General features: G+C 49.6%; 1 protein-coding gene across 1 annotated transcript; it reads right to left on the bottom strand.

Annotated features, from left to right (window-relative positions):
* Positions 1–2,570: 2,570 nt before the first annotated feature.
* On the bottom strand, positions 2,571–3,881 carry LOC144164853 (uncharacterized). Its single transcript, XM_077695104.1, has 2 exons — positions 3,555–3,881; positions 2,571–2,750 (listed from the first exon to the last, which is right to left on the bottom strand). Exons 1-2 carry the CDS (start codon positions 3,879–3,881, stop codon positions 2,571–2,573), a joined length of 507 nt encoding a protein of 168 aa, XP_077551230.1.
* Between the last annotated feature and the right edge of the window lie 13,891 nt (positions 3,882–17,772).

Genomic DNA, 17,772 nt, shown 5'->3' with positions numbered 1-17,772 from the left:
GCGGCGTGGCTGGGACAGAGAAGGATTGTAATGGCGCCGCGACATGTTCACGTTGGTTGCTCCACTGTTTTCAATGTTAATTGTGGAGAAGCCAGGGAGCGCTATGCGGCGTTGCGGCGGGGAGCGGCGGTTGCAGAAAGAGCTCAACAACTTGCTCCCTTTGACGTCACCGTTTGCCCGAGGGGGCCACCATCGTCAGTCATGCGCTGAACCAACGACGCCTGTATAGCATCACTGGCTGCGACAGCCAAAAGTTGCGAAACAACCACATTACGGTTAACTTTCCTGTACTTTTTCGCGGGTAGCTTTGCCGCGTGGTCCCCTTGGGCTCGTCACGGGTCATCCCGCCGGAGCGCCATTCCGCGGATGAGCGGAGGAAATAGGCGTCGCTGCTTATCTCCTAGTGCGCGGACGATCTCAGAGGTTATGTACTACAGGCGGCATTGCCTAACCCGACGCTCTCTAGATGCAAGGCCGTGGCAATCAAAGCGCCATGCCGCCAGTCTGGTTCGAATCCCACCCACTACAAAATCTACCGAATTTATTCCCAGCTAAGTGAGTTTCCTTGCTTACAGCAGCTCCCTTGAAGAATGTGGCGTCAATCAGAGCGTTCCTTGTCTTGTTTTTTTAACCTGTTGAACAATCAGCCAGTTTGTGCACTATATTTCGACCATTTTGTGTTCCACGGACGCCAGATTTTAGACCAATGCGGTTTCTTGGGCTTGGGTAACTTGGGCTTGTCAAAGCTTGGGCTTCCTGTGTGCGACGGGTTGCGAGGTGACGAATTGAGTGAAGTGGGGCCGCTGCCAGGGGGATGTTGGAGCTGGCAAATTAGGTAGGGGAATATTGCTTCGTTGATCCCACGCGGTGAGGAGCACGCCTTGGTGGGTGAGTTGTCGTTTAAAATTGTATTGATCTGTTTCTTCCTGAATGATGCGGTCGATTGGTGGGAGGGTCGCTGCTTGTTGGAGGTTTGCAATTTTCGTATGACGTCGGAGGCCAGTGATGGGGCGTAGGGTGGAACTGGGAAGAAGTTGTACCGTATGTCGTTGGGTGCAGTTGAGGTCATTATGTGTCCCAACGTACAAGAGAACGCCCACCGCTGCTCCTCTGCCGAGGGTGGTGATAGCCTTTTCTTTGGCTCCGCCATGTTTGTTTGAGAGACGTCGGAGGGTGTGCAGCACGAAGTTCCATTTTTGCTTAAGGCGATAAGCCATGTTGTGGGTCTGGCCCTGGTTCCAATGTATACTCCGAGGAGTTTAATTGGTTCCAGTCTGTCTGGGGCAGAAATGGAGACGACACTGACTTGAGGTGCCGCGTAATTGGTGGGTGGTTGACGGCCGATGATGGGGAGGAAGTCTGCTTTCAAAAACATTCTTTTCTGCTACATGGTGTATGCGTCTCTTTCTTCACTTTCATATTTCTTCGGCTTACGGCAAAAATACTGGCACACCCCATAGCTTGCGCAGGATTACGGTTGTGCACGGCTGGTCCTCACTGGTTGTACTCAGGGGTCATTGTAGTCAGGTCTCATCAGGTTCTCATTATTGTACAACTTCTGCACTCCAAATTCATAGTGTTGGGAATTTTCTAAAACGGAAACATTGCCTCTCAAATCTCTCGATTCCTGGCCAATCCCACAAGTGCGTATGTGCCGAGCAGAAACAAACAATAATAGCCACAGCAACTTTTCTCTACGCAGCAACGTGCGGAGATGGTAGAACATTGGATGAGCATTGGGTTCAAGTCCCATTGGAGCCCACTTGTGTTTTAAATGAAGAGCATTTCAGTAACTCACGATGTCACCCGCGTTGACGTCCGTAGTCGTAGTCCGCACCCCTCCCCCTACACTATATAAAAAAAAATACTATCCGGCGCCTGGTTTCGATCCCTCGACCCTGCGGGCGGAACGCAATGTACATGGTGCTGTACCCACTGCGCCACAAAGCCGACAATGGGAGGCTACGAACGCGCCTTATATCCTTGACTCATTCAAATTACTGCTGACGAGCGCTCTCTTGTCAGCAGTTGCCACAAGTGCAACAACATTAACGTAACGCAAACTACTTAACGTCGTGCGCCCCCGGAAATACTCTGCATTTGATCGTGCCCCTCGCGAGGGGGATGTTTCACTGAGTCGCCATGCGAACAGTTTGCCACGCTTTAGTTTCAGTTCCGTATCTCCCTGCCGCGGCCGTGGAGAGAAGGCGGCCGGCCGCGACTCTCGCCACCGCGGCGCTGCGGTTGCGAGTTGCGCTAGGAAAGCGAGCGTCGTCTGCTAGCGGGGACGGAACGCGTTCCGCTCGGCATCTCCGGTCTTCGCCACTTCTTTTTATATATTTCCTCTTTACTGTGACGGCTGTTTTTGCAGCCGCACAACTCCAATAACAGCATCGGAGCCTCTTCGGAAAATGGGGCACTTACGGCATTCCCCTGATTAACCAACATTCGAGTCAGATGTTCGCCCTTGTCGCAGGCAACCCATTCCTCTGATATTGATTCAATGTTTTTGTCGCGGAAGCTACCGCGAGTCACGGCCCAGAGCCGCAGATGGAGCGATACGTGTTTCTTTATTGGCTGTCCTCGAACGACTCCCGATGATGATCCTGGTGCGTGCTCACGCCCGCTTCGTCCTTCTTTTCTACATCCTCCCCCGGGCCCAAGATGATTATGCGGCTGATTCTAACAGGTAAAGTTTTTGCACTGGACGGTTTATCACGTGACCCGTTGCTGTCCGCACCGAGCACGCTCTAGCACACGCCGTCGACGCCGTGGTGCAGCATTGTCACTCGTCCCAGTTTCCACTGCATTGGCGGAGCGTTGTCGTCATGCAGTATTACGACGTCGCCCACCTTCAGCTGCGGTGAAGTAGCCTGGGGACAGCTGTGAGCCGAACGCAGTAACAGCAAGTATGCGTTCCTCCATCTGCGCCACAACTCAGCCGTCAGCCTTTGATGGTAGCGTGCTCGTCGCCGTAGGTCAGCTGGGGTTGACGACGTCTCGGTCACCGCTAACTCTTGGGGCATGCAGAGCGCACGCCTACCTGTCAGGAAGTGGGAAGGCGTAAGTGGCACTCCTTCATCGGGGTGGTCTTCGACGTAGGTTAGAGGTCGGCTATTAATAACAGCTTCCACTTCACAAAGGGTGGTGGACAGAGCTTCGGCAGTAAGGCTACTGCGCCCAAGGTAACGCTTGAGAACCTCCTTGGTGGAGCGAATGAGACGCTCCCACCAGCCACCCCACCAAGGGGCTCGCTCAACGATGAATTTCCAGTGCACATTGAGCCCAGTCGCATATTCTTGAAGGGCTGACGCAGCAGCCTTAAATGCTCGAGCGCAACTATGAAACGACTGAGCTTTGTCAGAGTAAACAGTGTTATATATGCCGCGTCTTGACACGAACCGACGGAAAGCCACTAGTGTGGTAGCCGCTGTCATATCCGACGTCAGCTCCAAATGTACGGCACGAGTGACAGTACATGAAAATAAAATGTAGGCTTTTGCCGGAGGAGTTTTTCCACGCACGTAGAGTGGTCTACAGAAATTCAGGCGTACCACAGAGAACGGGTGTGCTGCCGGGATTCTGTCGCTTGGCAATGGAGCAAACGGTGCAGTTTGGGCAGTCAGCCTCCGGCGTCTGCACGTCAGACATTGGGCCAGCACCTTTTTGACGGTCTGGCGTCCCTTCACAATCCAGAACCGTTCTCGCGTCTCCGTGAGCGTGGCTTCGACTCCACCGTGAAGAGTGTGCTGATGGGCCGCCAGAACGATGAGGTACGTAAACGTGTGCCGCACAGGTAGCAGAATCGGGTGCTTGACGTCGATGCTGGCATTCAATTTGTGTAATCGGCCTCCTACGCGGAGCAGACCTTCGTCATCCATGAAGGGTGAACGTCGAAGCACCGCTGACGTCGAAGGAACGGTCTGACCGACTGACAGTGCGCGTATTTAAGTGCTGAATAACTCCAGCTGGACGTGCCGCATCCAGTAGCGTTCAGCCTTCATTATCTCAGTTGCTGTGAGGGGACCGCTTGCTGATGCAGCTCGCCGCTGGGCATTTTGCAGAAAACGTACAATCCAGGCCGTGACCCGCAAAAGGCGCTTGAGGGTGCTGTAATTCTCTGCGGTTAGTAGCTGTTCGTGCTTCGTGACATCGCAAGGGCAAACCAAAGTTTCCTGTGACACTGCAAGCTCCTTTGGGTCAACATGATTAATCTGCGTTTCAGGGAACTCCTGTTTTGGACCTAGGAGCCACGAAGGCCCATGCCACCATTGGGTTGAGTGCAGAAGAGCCGCCGCCGATATACCTCGTGTGACTAAATCTGCTCGGTTGTCTTTCCCGCTGCAATGGTTCCAGTCTGTAGGAGCAGTTAGTCGTCGTATTTCGGTCACGCGGTGTTCTACAAACTGGTCACGCTTTGTGGCGGCGCTAGTAATCCAGTGCAGCGCGACAAGAGAGTCCGTCCACAAACTGACGGGGGAGTCTTCTAGAATTGCAGTTGTTCTGGCATAACGTACGAGTCGGGCTCCAATAACGCAGGCAAGAAGATCTAGCCGAGGCAGGGAGATGGGCTTGAGAGGGGCGACTCGGCTCTTGCTAATTAACAATCTGTTGTCATATAGGCCATTGTCACCCAGCTTTCGGACGTATAGAGAAACGCCGTAAGCTCGCGGGCTTGCATCGCAAAAAGCGTGGATCTCGATTGAACCTTCCACATCGAACGAGTGCGAGAACATGAATCGTGGAACCTAGACTTCATTCAACTCTGTTAATTGGGCGCACCAACTGTTCCATCGCGCTTGTTCGTCATCTGAAAGGCGTTAATCCCATGAGCGGCTCTTTTTCCAGAGGTCCTGGAACACAAGCTTGGCCGTTAAGGTGAAAGGTGCAAGGTATCCCAGGGTATCATACATCCTCGCAAACGTCTGCAGCACGGTGCGCTTGGTTGACGGATTGGCTGCCGAAAACTCGGATGTGTTCTTTGTCGATAGGTAACTGCAGTCTCCAGCACGCTCCAATGGGACTCCCAGCACCTTCATCCTCATTGCGTATCCCGCTTCATTTTCGATTGCCACGTTGTCCCGCACAAACTAATGTCCGAGCTCCTCTGAGTTTGATGCCCACTTTCGTATCTCCATTCCGGCATCGGAGAATATTTTGCGAGCTTCCTCGTACACTTGAACTGCCTTTTCGACACTAGGTACACCAATTATGAGGTCATCCACCTAGAATGCCCTTTCCAGCAGCGCTACTGTTTCCGGGTACTGCTCCCGACAGGCCTGGAGATGGTGGCGAATCGTGGCAGCCAGAAGGAATGGGCTGGATGACGCGCCAAAGGGTACGCGGGTCATCCTCCAGGTGACAATGGGGGACGCCGGATTATCTCGCGTAGGCAGTCGTTCCACCCAGAGGAATCTCAACGCGTCGCGATCTTCTGTTCGAATCAGCAACTGCAGGTACGCCTTTTTTATGTCTGCGACGATGACAAGAGAGTGACAACGAAAAGTCATGAGCAGCTGAACGACTTCGACCCCAAGCTTCATGCCCTTGCAAAGGACGTCGTTTAGGCATGGCTGGCCGGCTGTATGCGAAGAAGCGTCGAACACTACTCGGAGCTTTGTTGTCACTGCGTCCTTTCGGATGACGGCATGGTTGGGCATGTATTACAAATTGTCGCCTGGGCGGTGCTGCTTTGCAACTCGTTCCGCATGGTTGTCTTCAAAATATGCTCGAATTGCCCTGTCATACTGCTCGAGCAACTCAAGTTGTTCCCAGGAATCGGTTCAGTTGCGTTCGCAGACGGGGCTCCCCGAGCGGACTATTGTCGCTGCCAGGAGGTAAACCAGGAGCCTGGATCGTAAGTGGTACCTGGTACCGGCCTTCGATACGGGTGATGTTTCGCTCGAACGTTTCCATCGGGCTATCCTGCAGCGACTTTTCGTGACTCGGGTCATCAATGCCAATGGCATCCAGCCGCCACATGGCGGACGCGTCAAAGTCCAAATGTCAGGTGCACGTCAGGTGCACGACAGGAACATGGCACTGGTAAAAGTACATGCGGGAAAAGCGAGCCTTCCTTGAACGGTCCAGCCTAGAACTGTTTCTACCGCTGTGAGGTCTCCGTTGATTCTGTCCACCCTGCCCGTGGCCACCTTCCAGTAGGCGTCTGAACCAACCAGTACGCTGATTTCATTTGCCTTCCATGTGCTCGGATGGAAGGCGTCTGCTATGTCGTACCGCTTTGCTATAAGGCTTTTACGGTCGCGGTGTCGAGTTCCGGACTCGTAAGGGAGCACATCTTCGGAACTTCTAAAGCTTCCAACACGACCGGCCTTCCACGAGCTTCTCCGCGTACCGTCACCTGTACTCGCCGGCACCGTAGAACCTTGGGTGACTTCGCAGTACCGAACGTTACTAAGGATAGGTCTTCCGTGCCGAGAACCATGCATTTCAGGGTCCTAGCCGCGTCCTGGAGAATGAAGGTGCGTTGGCTGCCAGTGTCTAACAGCACTCGAAAAACAAGGCGTCGCCGTACACCCTCTGCCTGGGCTCGGGCCGTCTGGAGCAACACTGACGTTGCTCCGGAGTGTCCGCTCGAAGCCGTCATGACGGCAGGTGCGCTTTCTCTAGCTTGTACCTGGCGTGTTGATCTGGGCGTGCTGCTGCCAGTCGGATTGAACAAATCACACAGGACGGTTAGGTGGCGCCGATTGCAACTGCTGCAGGTCAGGTTGCGGGAAGCTCTGCACTGACGCGCCATGTGGTTGCGTCGGCCGCACCGAAAACAGCAATGAGCGCTGCGCAATCGCGTGCTCTTCTCGTTCGCCGAAATGTCAACTAGGCAGTCCGCCACCTTGTGACCATGGCTGTCACACAAGGGACACGCCGGTATTATTATGGACTCGGACTTCGCGACCAAGGCTGACGCTGAGGGGACGGGTGCCCCCGGTTGTCCTGGAGAGATCAAATCGGCGTTTTGGACGGATCGACGAGCTGCGTTAGATGGAGGCTGTCCTTGTCTTCCTTCCTCGCGAATTTCGATTTGAATTCTTAGGAATTTCATCAGCTCCTTTACCTGGCGAGCTTCTTGTTGCCGCGTCGCGGATTCGTCCTTAGCCCCTTGTCCGTCTCCTTAACCCTCTGCCGGTACATTAAAGTCAGGTCATCCGGCAGGCATCGGAGGAGCACACGGTTCGGGATTACGGCGTACTGCTCTCGCGGAACTCCCAAGGCTTCGAGGGCGCTGACACGGAATTGCACCTTGTCGTACATTTCGCGGAGCCTCCCGATGTCCATTAGCTTCTGATCGGCTTCGTTGCCATGAGTTGATCAATGTGCTCATTGATGACAAGTCTCGTCGGCCGAACCGCTGAACTAAGGTCTTCACCGCGAGGTCGTAGTTCGCGTCAGCAAGCCTGATTCCCTCAATGGCTCGTTTGGCGTCGCCGATCAAGTATGTCAATAAGTACTTAAACTTCTCAATCTTGGGCAGCTCGGCATTTTCGTGGATCGTCACATTAAAATGATCTCAAAACGCTTGCCAGTCGTGCAGATTTCCCGAAAACGCTGGGATCTGGAGCTTGGGAAGCATAACCGTCCGATGACGTGAAGCATGCGTTTGCCCGCCTGCCGCACCCGTGGGAGCAGTAACTGGAGCGGCTGTCCCTCCGCTGGCGCTGGAATCAGTCGCGCTGGGCACTTGCTGGGTGTTTCGTAGGCGGAAGTGTGCTTGAGAGACGGCGTAGGATATCTTGCGGGTATGCTCTGCTGCTCCTTCGAGCTCCTGCTCCAGCCCGTCGTCATCCGTGGCATCGGCGATTTTCTCGTTGAGGGCGGTGATCTCAGGCTCTCGCTGTGCGATGTACTCGACGTGGGAGCTCAGGGTTGCCGCGTCGGGAGACGGCTGCTGCAGCAGGTCATTCAGCTGGTTGAAAGCTTGCGTGACGCCGCTCCTGACGACGCCACGAGCCTTCCGAAGGCGGTCGATGGACGAAGCCATGCGGGTGATGCTTCGAAGGGCGATTTCCCGGGTTGATCGACACAAAGATGTCCCGGGAGCTACCGCGAGTCACAGCCCAGAGCCCTAGACGGAGCGATACGTGTTTCTTTATTGGCTGTCCTCGAACGACTCCCGATGATGATCCTGGCGCGTGCTCACGCCCGCTTCGTCCTTCTTTTCTACAGTTTTATGACATAGCCCATTTCACTATAGAGGAACGCTAGCACGTTTAGAGAGCGTTGCCAAAAAGGTACGTTACGGGCGTAATTTCTATTCGTACACCGAGAAATTCTGCTCTTTCTGGAAATACGCTAACTTAGACCACCGGACACGTTTTCTTCGATTGGCCCGATCTAAGTAGACGCTCGTCCCGTATACTTAAATCGGCAGCGCTGGAGAAAAGCCAAATATGGTCAAGATATAAGGTGGTTTCATAGATTCCCCAGGCTGAAATTTTCATAGACATAAAATAAAATCTATACCCAGATCAACCCAGTTTGAAACCTGCTGAACAAGGGATCTGTGGGTTTTCTTTACGAAGTTTTCGTTTAGTTCAGGCTTCTTTCGTGTGCGTAATTTTAGAGTTGCCTTAGCGGGTAAATTTTATGTAATGTGTTTTCGGGTAGCTTTGGTAAAACAACAGTTACAGCCGTTTTCTGTAGCCATACTACCTCCGTAGAGGACCTCGTTTTGACAGCAGACAGTAATTCTGTTGTTTTTAAAACTTCACTGTGAGCCAACTAATCACGATGCAAATTAAAATCGGCGTAATGGTGGTGTCTTCTTAACGGCTAAATGTCATCTAATTCATTTCTGATTACTTTCGATACCAAAACATTTACAGCCGATTTCTGCAATCAAACTACCTTCGTGGGTTGTCATGCTTCACAGAGCAGAATTCCCCGTGTGGAAAAGCCAGCTTAGTAAAACCAAGCTTATTCAGTCTCCTTAAAGACCACTTCACCTCTATACACAACTGCATTGCTTGGAAGACATTTTTTTCTGGGGCAATATAGAGGTGGTCGTCAAGCCCAGCTCACGCACAGCCTCGCTGTTAATATTTCGTGGCAAGAAGTACAAATGTGTTCTTGATAACGTATTTTCACAACTCTTCCCCTTTTCCACTCATCCTCTTCTCGATTTATCATCCCCTTCAACAATCAATCATCTCTACAGGCATATTAAAGGTCGAATTAAAAATGTTTCGATTGACGCTGTTCCGCTTTTCCATGTTTCTAATGGTTTATTACCTCGGATTTATTTTCATCTTGCTCTTGTCCCTTTACACGACAGGGCCTCTGCTTCGTGTAATTCTTCGCTTTGTTTTCAGAACAAGGTGGTTTCATTCGCTGTATGCTACAACTTAATTATCATGACAGTGGTGCAGTAGATGCCCCCATATGAAAGCGCGCCGCACGAACAAATATTTCCTGTTTTTCACGGCTAGAATGCATAGTGATGCCCTCCTGCTCGTGCCGGTGTTTTGCGCGATAAAAGCGGGGTGTATTCGGTAAAGCCTGTTTAAACTCTGATGGAGCACGCTTGCTCTGGGCGTACTCTTCTGTAATGCTCTAACCAATGTTTTCTGTGCATAAAAATTAGGCTGCTTTGATGAAAGAAAAGGCTAAGGTGCCCTAAAATCACCTCAGACTAATGAAAAAGAAACTTGCTAGCTGAACGGTGATTTCATGGTATTTGGAACAGAGTCAGGTAGTGGTCTTAGTTATGAATGGCGGAAACTTCGTTTGGAATGAGCCTAAGTGAATTTAGGACGTCGTAATTACTACTTCAGCGAATCAGTACTCTTGCCTCGTTAATATGGACGCTTCCGTTTCCCAGAAAAATCTTCCATAAAAATCTTCCATAAAATCTTCCATAACGTAATAACGAATCAAGGTAAAAACACAAACGTTAAAGAATAACCGTTCCAGGAAAAAACACGGTTTATTCAGCCGACAAAAGAGGATATTGGGTTTGCACTAACTGCTTTGCTCCTGCGGTAGTGTCCAGAAGGCGATTTCCTTTGGTAAAGATTTCCTTTGATAGCGAACTATTTTTTGATATTGAAAGGGTGTCACTCTGTCGTAACTAGCCTATCTTGTTCGTGATTACAAATGTTCTCGATCTAATTCGATGGTACTGGAAGGAAGGAACTTGCGACATAATTACACGCTTTGTGTCTGTATTCATCAGCCAACAGTGAATTCCTGCTACGCGCTGGGGCCTGTGTGGGTCGCCAGTCATTTTATTTTTCTATTTTTGGCTTTGTGGACCCGTGTCCGTAATAACGAGACACAAATGCCTGTATTTAGTAGTTTAGTCCCCAAAAGAGCCATCTATAGTCCGGACGGCGAGTTTCTGTATTAACAGGGCAGAATTGCACTGCGAGTGACTGGTTGCCCAAAATTTAGTCCATATTGCGGGGTGTCCATATTAACGGGGTCCATATTAACGAGACATGACTGTAATATCTCGTAATGTAATTCCTCGTAAGACTGTAATGCTTAAAAATCTCGCTTCAACCAATAGTTCAGCTGAAAGAACTGTTCTGAAATCCCGGGCCGCAACGGTTTTTGCTCCGTTCGAAAATTCTTCAACAATCTTTTTAAGCCTAAGTTTTTTTAACCAAGGTTTCCTTTGTGCTCTACTGTAGCGTTCATACCCTCAACACTATCACGCTCTCATCGGCGTGCCATGACTGTCACTACGGGACATGAATGCCCCTTGGTCACAATGGCTGTTGTCTTTATCTAAGCTGCCTCTCCTCCATCGCGCTAATAAATTGCTTCCGTGTAGTGCTAAATAACGTGCGTCAGTTAGCCAGCGAGTGTGAACACCTCTACCACCTCCTCCACTCCGTAATGTTTTTTTTTTTTAAAGCTGCTTCACTGCTTCATTTTCGGTTGCTATGGTGGAAAGCACACTGTATTGGCGTATATTTGTACCTTTGACCAAAATAAACAATGAGTTCGGTGCGGTTTTTGCTTCAAAAACGATGGTGCGAATTATGTTCCCCGAACCGCATACAGACCACACAATGAAGGTATTTCATCTTTCAGCATGCTGCTGTGAAAGGGAATACAGGGCAGCTAACGTGTAAGCGCGCGATCAGTTCTTGGTTACAATCTGGCGGCACAAAATAAGGCAGATAAAATTTAAGAACCCCAATCATTTCAATTGAGTTGTGAATGCGAAAGCAATTATACCCAAATCAATGCTGCTGATGCTGCTTCTATTTTAGCCATGCATGTTGACGTTTACTATATTTGCTGCGGGCTGTATTTTGAAGGTGCCTGGTTGAATTGGTGCTGGTTACTTTTTAGAATTCTATGTTAACAGTTAGGCCGCATACAGCTGCTTAAATCTCATTCATTTTCTAGATGAAGGCGACGCATGCGCAAGGAAACGTGTCCAAGCCAATTCCCAGGCCCAGGCGTTGATTAGCACGGCAGGCTTCTTGGCCCGAAGGCAGCTGAGCACTTCTTATGACTTGAATACTCAATGCACTCCACGCCCTTTGAAACGCGCCACAGCCAGTGGTTGCTTATAAGTCAATGTTCAGCTTTAACATGTACCTTAACGTTGAACGTCACAACGCGCAATAGAACGCTGAAACCGTTCTACGTTGACTTCCAGGATGTGCCAGTTGTCGTCATTTTTTGAGTCGGACGCCAGAAAGCGTTCATTACATACACCGTTACATAGACTAAGTGGCATCGCACCAGTTAGTATGGGTAGGCGAAAAGTGGCTGATTAGAATTGGCTCACCTTTTTTAAAACAAATAGTTTCGGGGTTTACGTTTTGTACCGGAAAGAAAGTAATCTAAGGCTCACTCGTACCACACTTGAAGTGAGCCTCTGAATGCCGAAACGTGGTTCTGCAGTTAAGGCAAGCGGAGGCCGGTGTAGAAATGCGGAAAGTCGCCTCAAGTACCAGTTGTTCTGGACAGGAGAATTTTCGTTCTACTATATGACTGCTGTGGCCAAAAAGCGTTTGTACGAAGCTTCTGCTGGTGTCACGTTATGTGTGCATCTACACGGTGCCCTATACCGACCTCCTCCCTTTTCGCTTTTTGCAAACATCGCCTCCGTCTAACGGAGGCGATGTTTGCAACGCGAAGCTTTCTTGAGTGCGACAATTGAATGCTGAAGTGGCAAAGTCAAATCCCTCACATTCAAATTCCATGCCTTAGCGATCACAAGAAACCGCTTGCCAGTCAAAGCCGAAAATTCAAACCACCGAAGTCCGAAGCCTAAGTCCACTTAAACTCAGCAAAGTCCAAAGCCGACGCCCGCCTGAACGACCGGAATGCGCGTTCCCAAACGTTTCGCTGCACAGAGCCCCCACGTGACATGCGTGATGCAACTGCATGCGCTGTTCTTTTGAGCGCCTGCTAAAGAAACCCACTGTTCGGGCTCTGTGGCTTCGATGTAGGCTACTGTGTACTGGCGCTGACGGATTGACAGAGCCCCAGGTGGTCTATCTCTTAGTCTTTTTTTTCTCAATGCTTAACTTTTCTTTTTCTAAGTACAACTTTTTTCTAAACTCAAATCTACGAGTTTTTTGTTATTGTTGTTAACAGTAATTTGGCATTTTGAGGTCGCTTTAGGTTTTGGGCTCAGCCAATCACGTGGTTTAATTACCGTTCTGCATAGCGCTAACAGACATGCCAAGTGGGTTCTCTGTGCAGCGAAGCGTTTGAAAATACGCGACCCGAATGCGATGATAACGTAAACGGATAGACGTAGTCTTCATAAAACGAGGGAATGGGGTTAGATTCCGAGCACTTTAAGAGCGTTTTTGTGTGTTTCGTCACCGTCATCAGCACCACCACCACCACCACCACCATCATCATCATCATCATCATCAACATGCACTCCCCAATTGTGCAAAGTCGGCTTTCTTGAAGTGCCTTCTGGTTACTACACGTCATCAGTAAGACCATGATGAAAGCCTTGCTTTAAAAAAAAAACAGTGTTCCTTAAAACTTGGAAACGTTTGCCTGCAGGTTAACGTAAAAGTTACTGTCACATATCTGCGGTAAACCATCGGCTCCAAGACGAAGGCATGCTCATCTTGTTCAGTTAACGGCATACATTTGAGAAACTACAAGGAGATGCGCACGTGTTCCTGGATTGTTCGAATGCAGCATTTCCGTGGCACAGCCTACAACGTACCCTGAGCAGACTCTGCTCTCACCCTAAATAATGAGGTTTCTCGGTAATGAAAACCAAGAGTGGGGGCGTACAATATGGCGCCGCTTCTGGCTTGTACGGTATCTGCCAAAAGCAAGTAGCCGGGCTTCATGCAGACGTAGTTGCTCATCTGGTAAGCGAATGTTTTATTGAGAGGCTTTGCCCCGTTAGAGACCTTTGCAGACCCCAAATCCAGCTCCCCGAGTGCATATGTCAATATTGGAGAAGCTTGGTGACTCAAAGAGGCTTTAGGTTACAAACCGCAATTTCAGTAAACCACTGGTCATTTCGAAGGTTGTGCCAAAGAGAGGTATGTTTGTTGCACTGAGCAAGTAATAAAAGAAAACCAAATTGCGGCAGACATGCGTGCTCGACTCATTTTCGCGGCTTGTCGGTGTCGTTTGGCGTTCACAATATTATTTCCTTAGGTTTATTTCTTCATAAATAGGTGCTTCGTAGGCCATTTTAGGAGTCGTTTCGCTACCCCTAAAATTATTTACATACTTAAGCGCAATTTTCACTGTCTAGAACTAACACCCTAAGAACCTAGCAAGAACAAGAGAAAACACTCTTTTCAAGGGTTTTATAATATAACTAGCACTAGCAAAGACGGTTTTGAAATCTGTTTTGACATTTATAACAGCCTTTAAAACTATCTTCTCGCGTTTTTGTGGGGGTGTAGGGGTGCTTGTTATGGGCAGTGAAAATACCCGCCACAATGTAAACAATTTCACAGAGAACAGGCGGCGACACCACGCACATTTATATCTGCTCGATGCCGCATTTATTGCTTTTGTATTAAAGGTTACACTATAAATTGTTACTAATGAACGGGATAATGTGACGCCACAAGAACATTCGTATTCCGTCCTCACGCGACCAGGTCTCATTGATCTTCTCACCGTAGGGTGATGTACTGATGTTTTTGATTGACGGTCTCACTTAAACGAACTTGTTCTTTTCTTCACCGATGTTCGTTCGATCGAGTTTCCACTGTAAATTTAGGATATATGTGGAACGCTGGAAGGCGGATACAACATGTGTCTTGGCACACGACGCTGCTGAGCATGCATAAAATGCTGAGCGGGCGTTTCGTGCTTTCCCTCTCTTCCAAATAACGTTCGCGGAAAGCTAAATTTCGTAGCCGTGATACGCCGCCAGCAGAACGCCAAACATTCATGCAGTCGTGTCCGTCACGGCCGACCTTTCGACACGTGTGCATCACGATCGCCAGCCAAATTCCTCCCCTCCGGTGTTCTCACAACACCTCTCGTGGCCGCACACAACATTAACATAGGCGTAGTGCGGCAAGGACAATATTTTAATAAGGCATAATGGGAGACGGGCGGCTCTGGCTGCCTTAGGCGCGGGCCCTCGTCTCTGTGTACGGGAGAGGGGGGACGGGGGAAGAGTTTCCACACAAAGATGTGCTGCTTCCTTCTTTTAATACTTTAACCGTAGAAAGAATGAATACTGCTTTAAACTTAGGATGTAGCGATTACTCATTGTGGTGAAAAACATGAACGCGTACCAAAAACGCGCAAAAAAATGCTTCCAGTAGTCATTGCAGCGATGCGCAGTAGCGTCTGTCTCGAAGAGATCTGCAGAGGCAAGTGCTTTGTCGTCGTTGGCCGGCAAACCGGAGAGTTCCGCGTGCGCTACAAGTATGGGCTTGAAACTATTTTGTGAACCACAATGACGAAGTATAAAAGAAACCGAGAAACGTGCCACTGCACCATTTCAGCTGAAATAAAACGACCTCAATGAGAGGCCAATGCGAACAATAGTATCAAAATCACCAAGCAAATAACAATTGGACTGCTCGTTAAGCGCTTTCTGTACCGTAAATTTGAATACGGCGGCATTAAACAAAGTCATGAGGATTGTTTGGTTGGCTAGTTTTCAGAGCATCTTTAAATGGGTTACAGAGCGCTTAGACGAGGACCACCAAGGCAGAAAGAGAAGGATCAACGTTGCGTCCTGTCTTTCGTTCATGGTTGTGCTTGTCATAAGTGCGCTTTGGACCCTGTTACACAAGGACTTCGAGAAGGTACCAAATTGGAATCGATAGCAGTCATCGAATTGCTGCTTCGCCCCAATAGAACCTGAGATGAACGAAAGAACGAAGGCGCTCAAACTTACATTAATGTTCATGAAAGCAATCTTGCTTGTTGCTCTCATACGATGGAAACACAATGGCGCTAGAAGGAGAAGACGAACAAAAAGACGTTGTATGGTGTGTGTTCTCCATGTCCGTCCTGTCCTTTTAGCGCAATTTTATTTCCATAATCACATTAAAGTACTATGCATCGAAGCTACCTGCTTTTAGTCGGTGTAGGCAAAAATTAAAAGGGCATGAAGAAAGAATCTCAAAACCCTATACTAACATGTTTTTGGCAAATAGGCCTTGAACTGTGCGCCTAACAAAAACTGACCCGGTTTAGTCAAGGTTTCATAGCTAAAAACCAAATAAAACATCCCTCTCCGTGGGAAAAAACTCAAACAGACTGAGCTCCCTATCACGCCAACCGCCATATCGAAGCTCTGCATGTTTTCCCCCCTTCGAGCATGTGCATTGACCCTTAATCCACGTTTCGTTGGAAGGAACTGTTATTTATATAACCTACTCTCAGGAAGACAGTAGAAAACAGTCCATCCGTTCGTAACACAGCCAGTAGTATTTAAGCACGTGCAATTAGAAGCGCATCACCAGCCTCATATCATCACTATTAACTCTAACCGCACATTTCGGGTTCATGGCGAAAGCCATATAGGCCAAGTCCAGCGATCTTCGGTGTGCCTGCGAGTCTTACCTTAAAGCGATACCGCTTGACTCGCGCCGTATCGAGGCTCCCTCGAGTGCCGCCGTGGCGAGAGTCGCGGCGACATGAAGGAGGTAAAATGGGGGAGAAAAGGGGGCGCGAGTGCAGCCGCGGCGTGAAGGGAGCGGGGACGCTGGTCCATCTGTGCCGAAGTCGTGTTGTCTGCGCTGTCCCAGTTGGGAAAACGGCAAACCGCGCCGGGCCAACCTGCAGATGCCACTCGGCTTGCTAACGAGTTCAAAGCGGAAACGTGAACTAGAGCGCGCAAAGATTCAGGTGTAAACGATAGAAGAACGAGAACTTCAGTGAGGTAAGCGTCTGGAGAAGGATGCAGAAAGATGACTGCGACGAGTTTTGGAGGCGGCAATGAACGCCTTGCGTTCGACTTCAACGACGGCTTTGAAAACGTACCAAACCATTGCTGTCATTGCTCGTACTACGGATGTTCGACTAGCCATATTGTCCGGCTGGGAACCTGTGCTTAAGCTGCTTTTGCGGGCACAATAGGCCTAGCTGAGATAAGCCGCAGCCGTTTTTTTAGCGATATCTCTTCCATGCTGCATCTTTCGAAGCCATTAATCCCGTCGCAGTAACCTTCAGACGCCGGTGCAGAAGCTGTGTCTACCTTTCTGTCAAAGCTGCGCCTTTTTCATAGCTTCGCTCCCTCGGAACTTTGCTGCAAGCGAACCAGTGCAAGCTAAGCACGTGACTCGGCGAAGGTTTAGACTGATGAACTGATTAGACTGACTCTGCGCTGACTGAGTTTACAGGAACGGAGACTAGAGTACACTCGAAGCACGCGCACGGAAGTGGGGCCGTGCCGGCTGCTTTGCCGACGCTTGGTTCACCAGTAAAGCCAACGATGTCACTCCGGCTGGGTTGTCTGCGTGAGTGAAGGGATGAATGCTACATCTAAAGTAAGATGTAGCTACACGGCAGGCTGCGAAAACGGAAGGTTAAGCACATTTTTGTAGAACAATGTGTGCATAGTCTTCTCTTCCGCTCGTGAGAAATAGCATTAAACCTGACCCACTTTTTTTATTGAGTGAGCATCACTCGGGCAATACTTCTCTGATCTGGCGAAACTAACAGCGTGTCGAGATCCGCATAATCAAAAAGCGGGGCCACAGCTGTCACCGAACTTCCCCTTGGCTGCGACACCCTCGCATCCCTCGTACTCAATTAGGTCGGCCAGTGTCACTGACAAACACCGTGACACCCTTGCGGCCGATTGAACAACGTTGGCCCTAACGTGATTGGACAGGGACGTTGACAGCAGTCGTCACGAACTCGCGGGTGATTTGAACGATTTTGTTTGCCCTTCATGTTAAGCAGCCACCCGCAATGCATAAACAGCCACTAAATTTGATGGGAAATGGTACCTGAGAATTAAAGCTGCCGTGTGAACTTCACGGTCAATTAACAATTCCCATTTTGGCTCACACGTGAACAAAGATCATGTACACCTCCGCCTAAGGACAACGATGGTTGAACACGAAGCTTTCTCGTAAGGGATGCCTTTGTTGCCGTCTGAGTTTGGACTGTGACCGCAGACGGGTTGGACTTTTACTCCATGAGCTTTCAGTTTAACTTGTACGCAGCTTGACTCGGCTTTGACTTTGACCCATCGCCATTTGATTTCGCACGAAGAAAGCTTCGCTTTCAACCGTCGTCATCGTTGGACGGAGGGGTGATGATTTTTTTCTACTTGTCTCCAAAAGCATACTGCTTCGTCCGCGTAAGAATGACGCAATC

This window comes from Haemaphysalis longicornis, unplaced genomic scaffold (genome assembly GCF_048455015.1).
Source record: "Haemaphysalis longicornis isolate Haplotype H1 unplaced genomic scaffold, Haemaphysalis longicornis Haplotype H1 scaffold_14, whole genome shotgun sequence".
Lineage (NCBI taxonomy): Eukaryota > Metazoa > Arthropoda > Arachnida > Ixodida > Ixodidae > Haemaphysalis > Haemaphysalis longicornis.
Note: the sequence above shows the minus strand (reverse complement) of the source record. Positions and strands in the feature narration are given on the sequence as shown.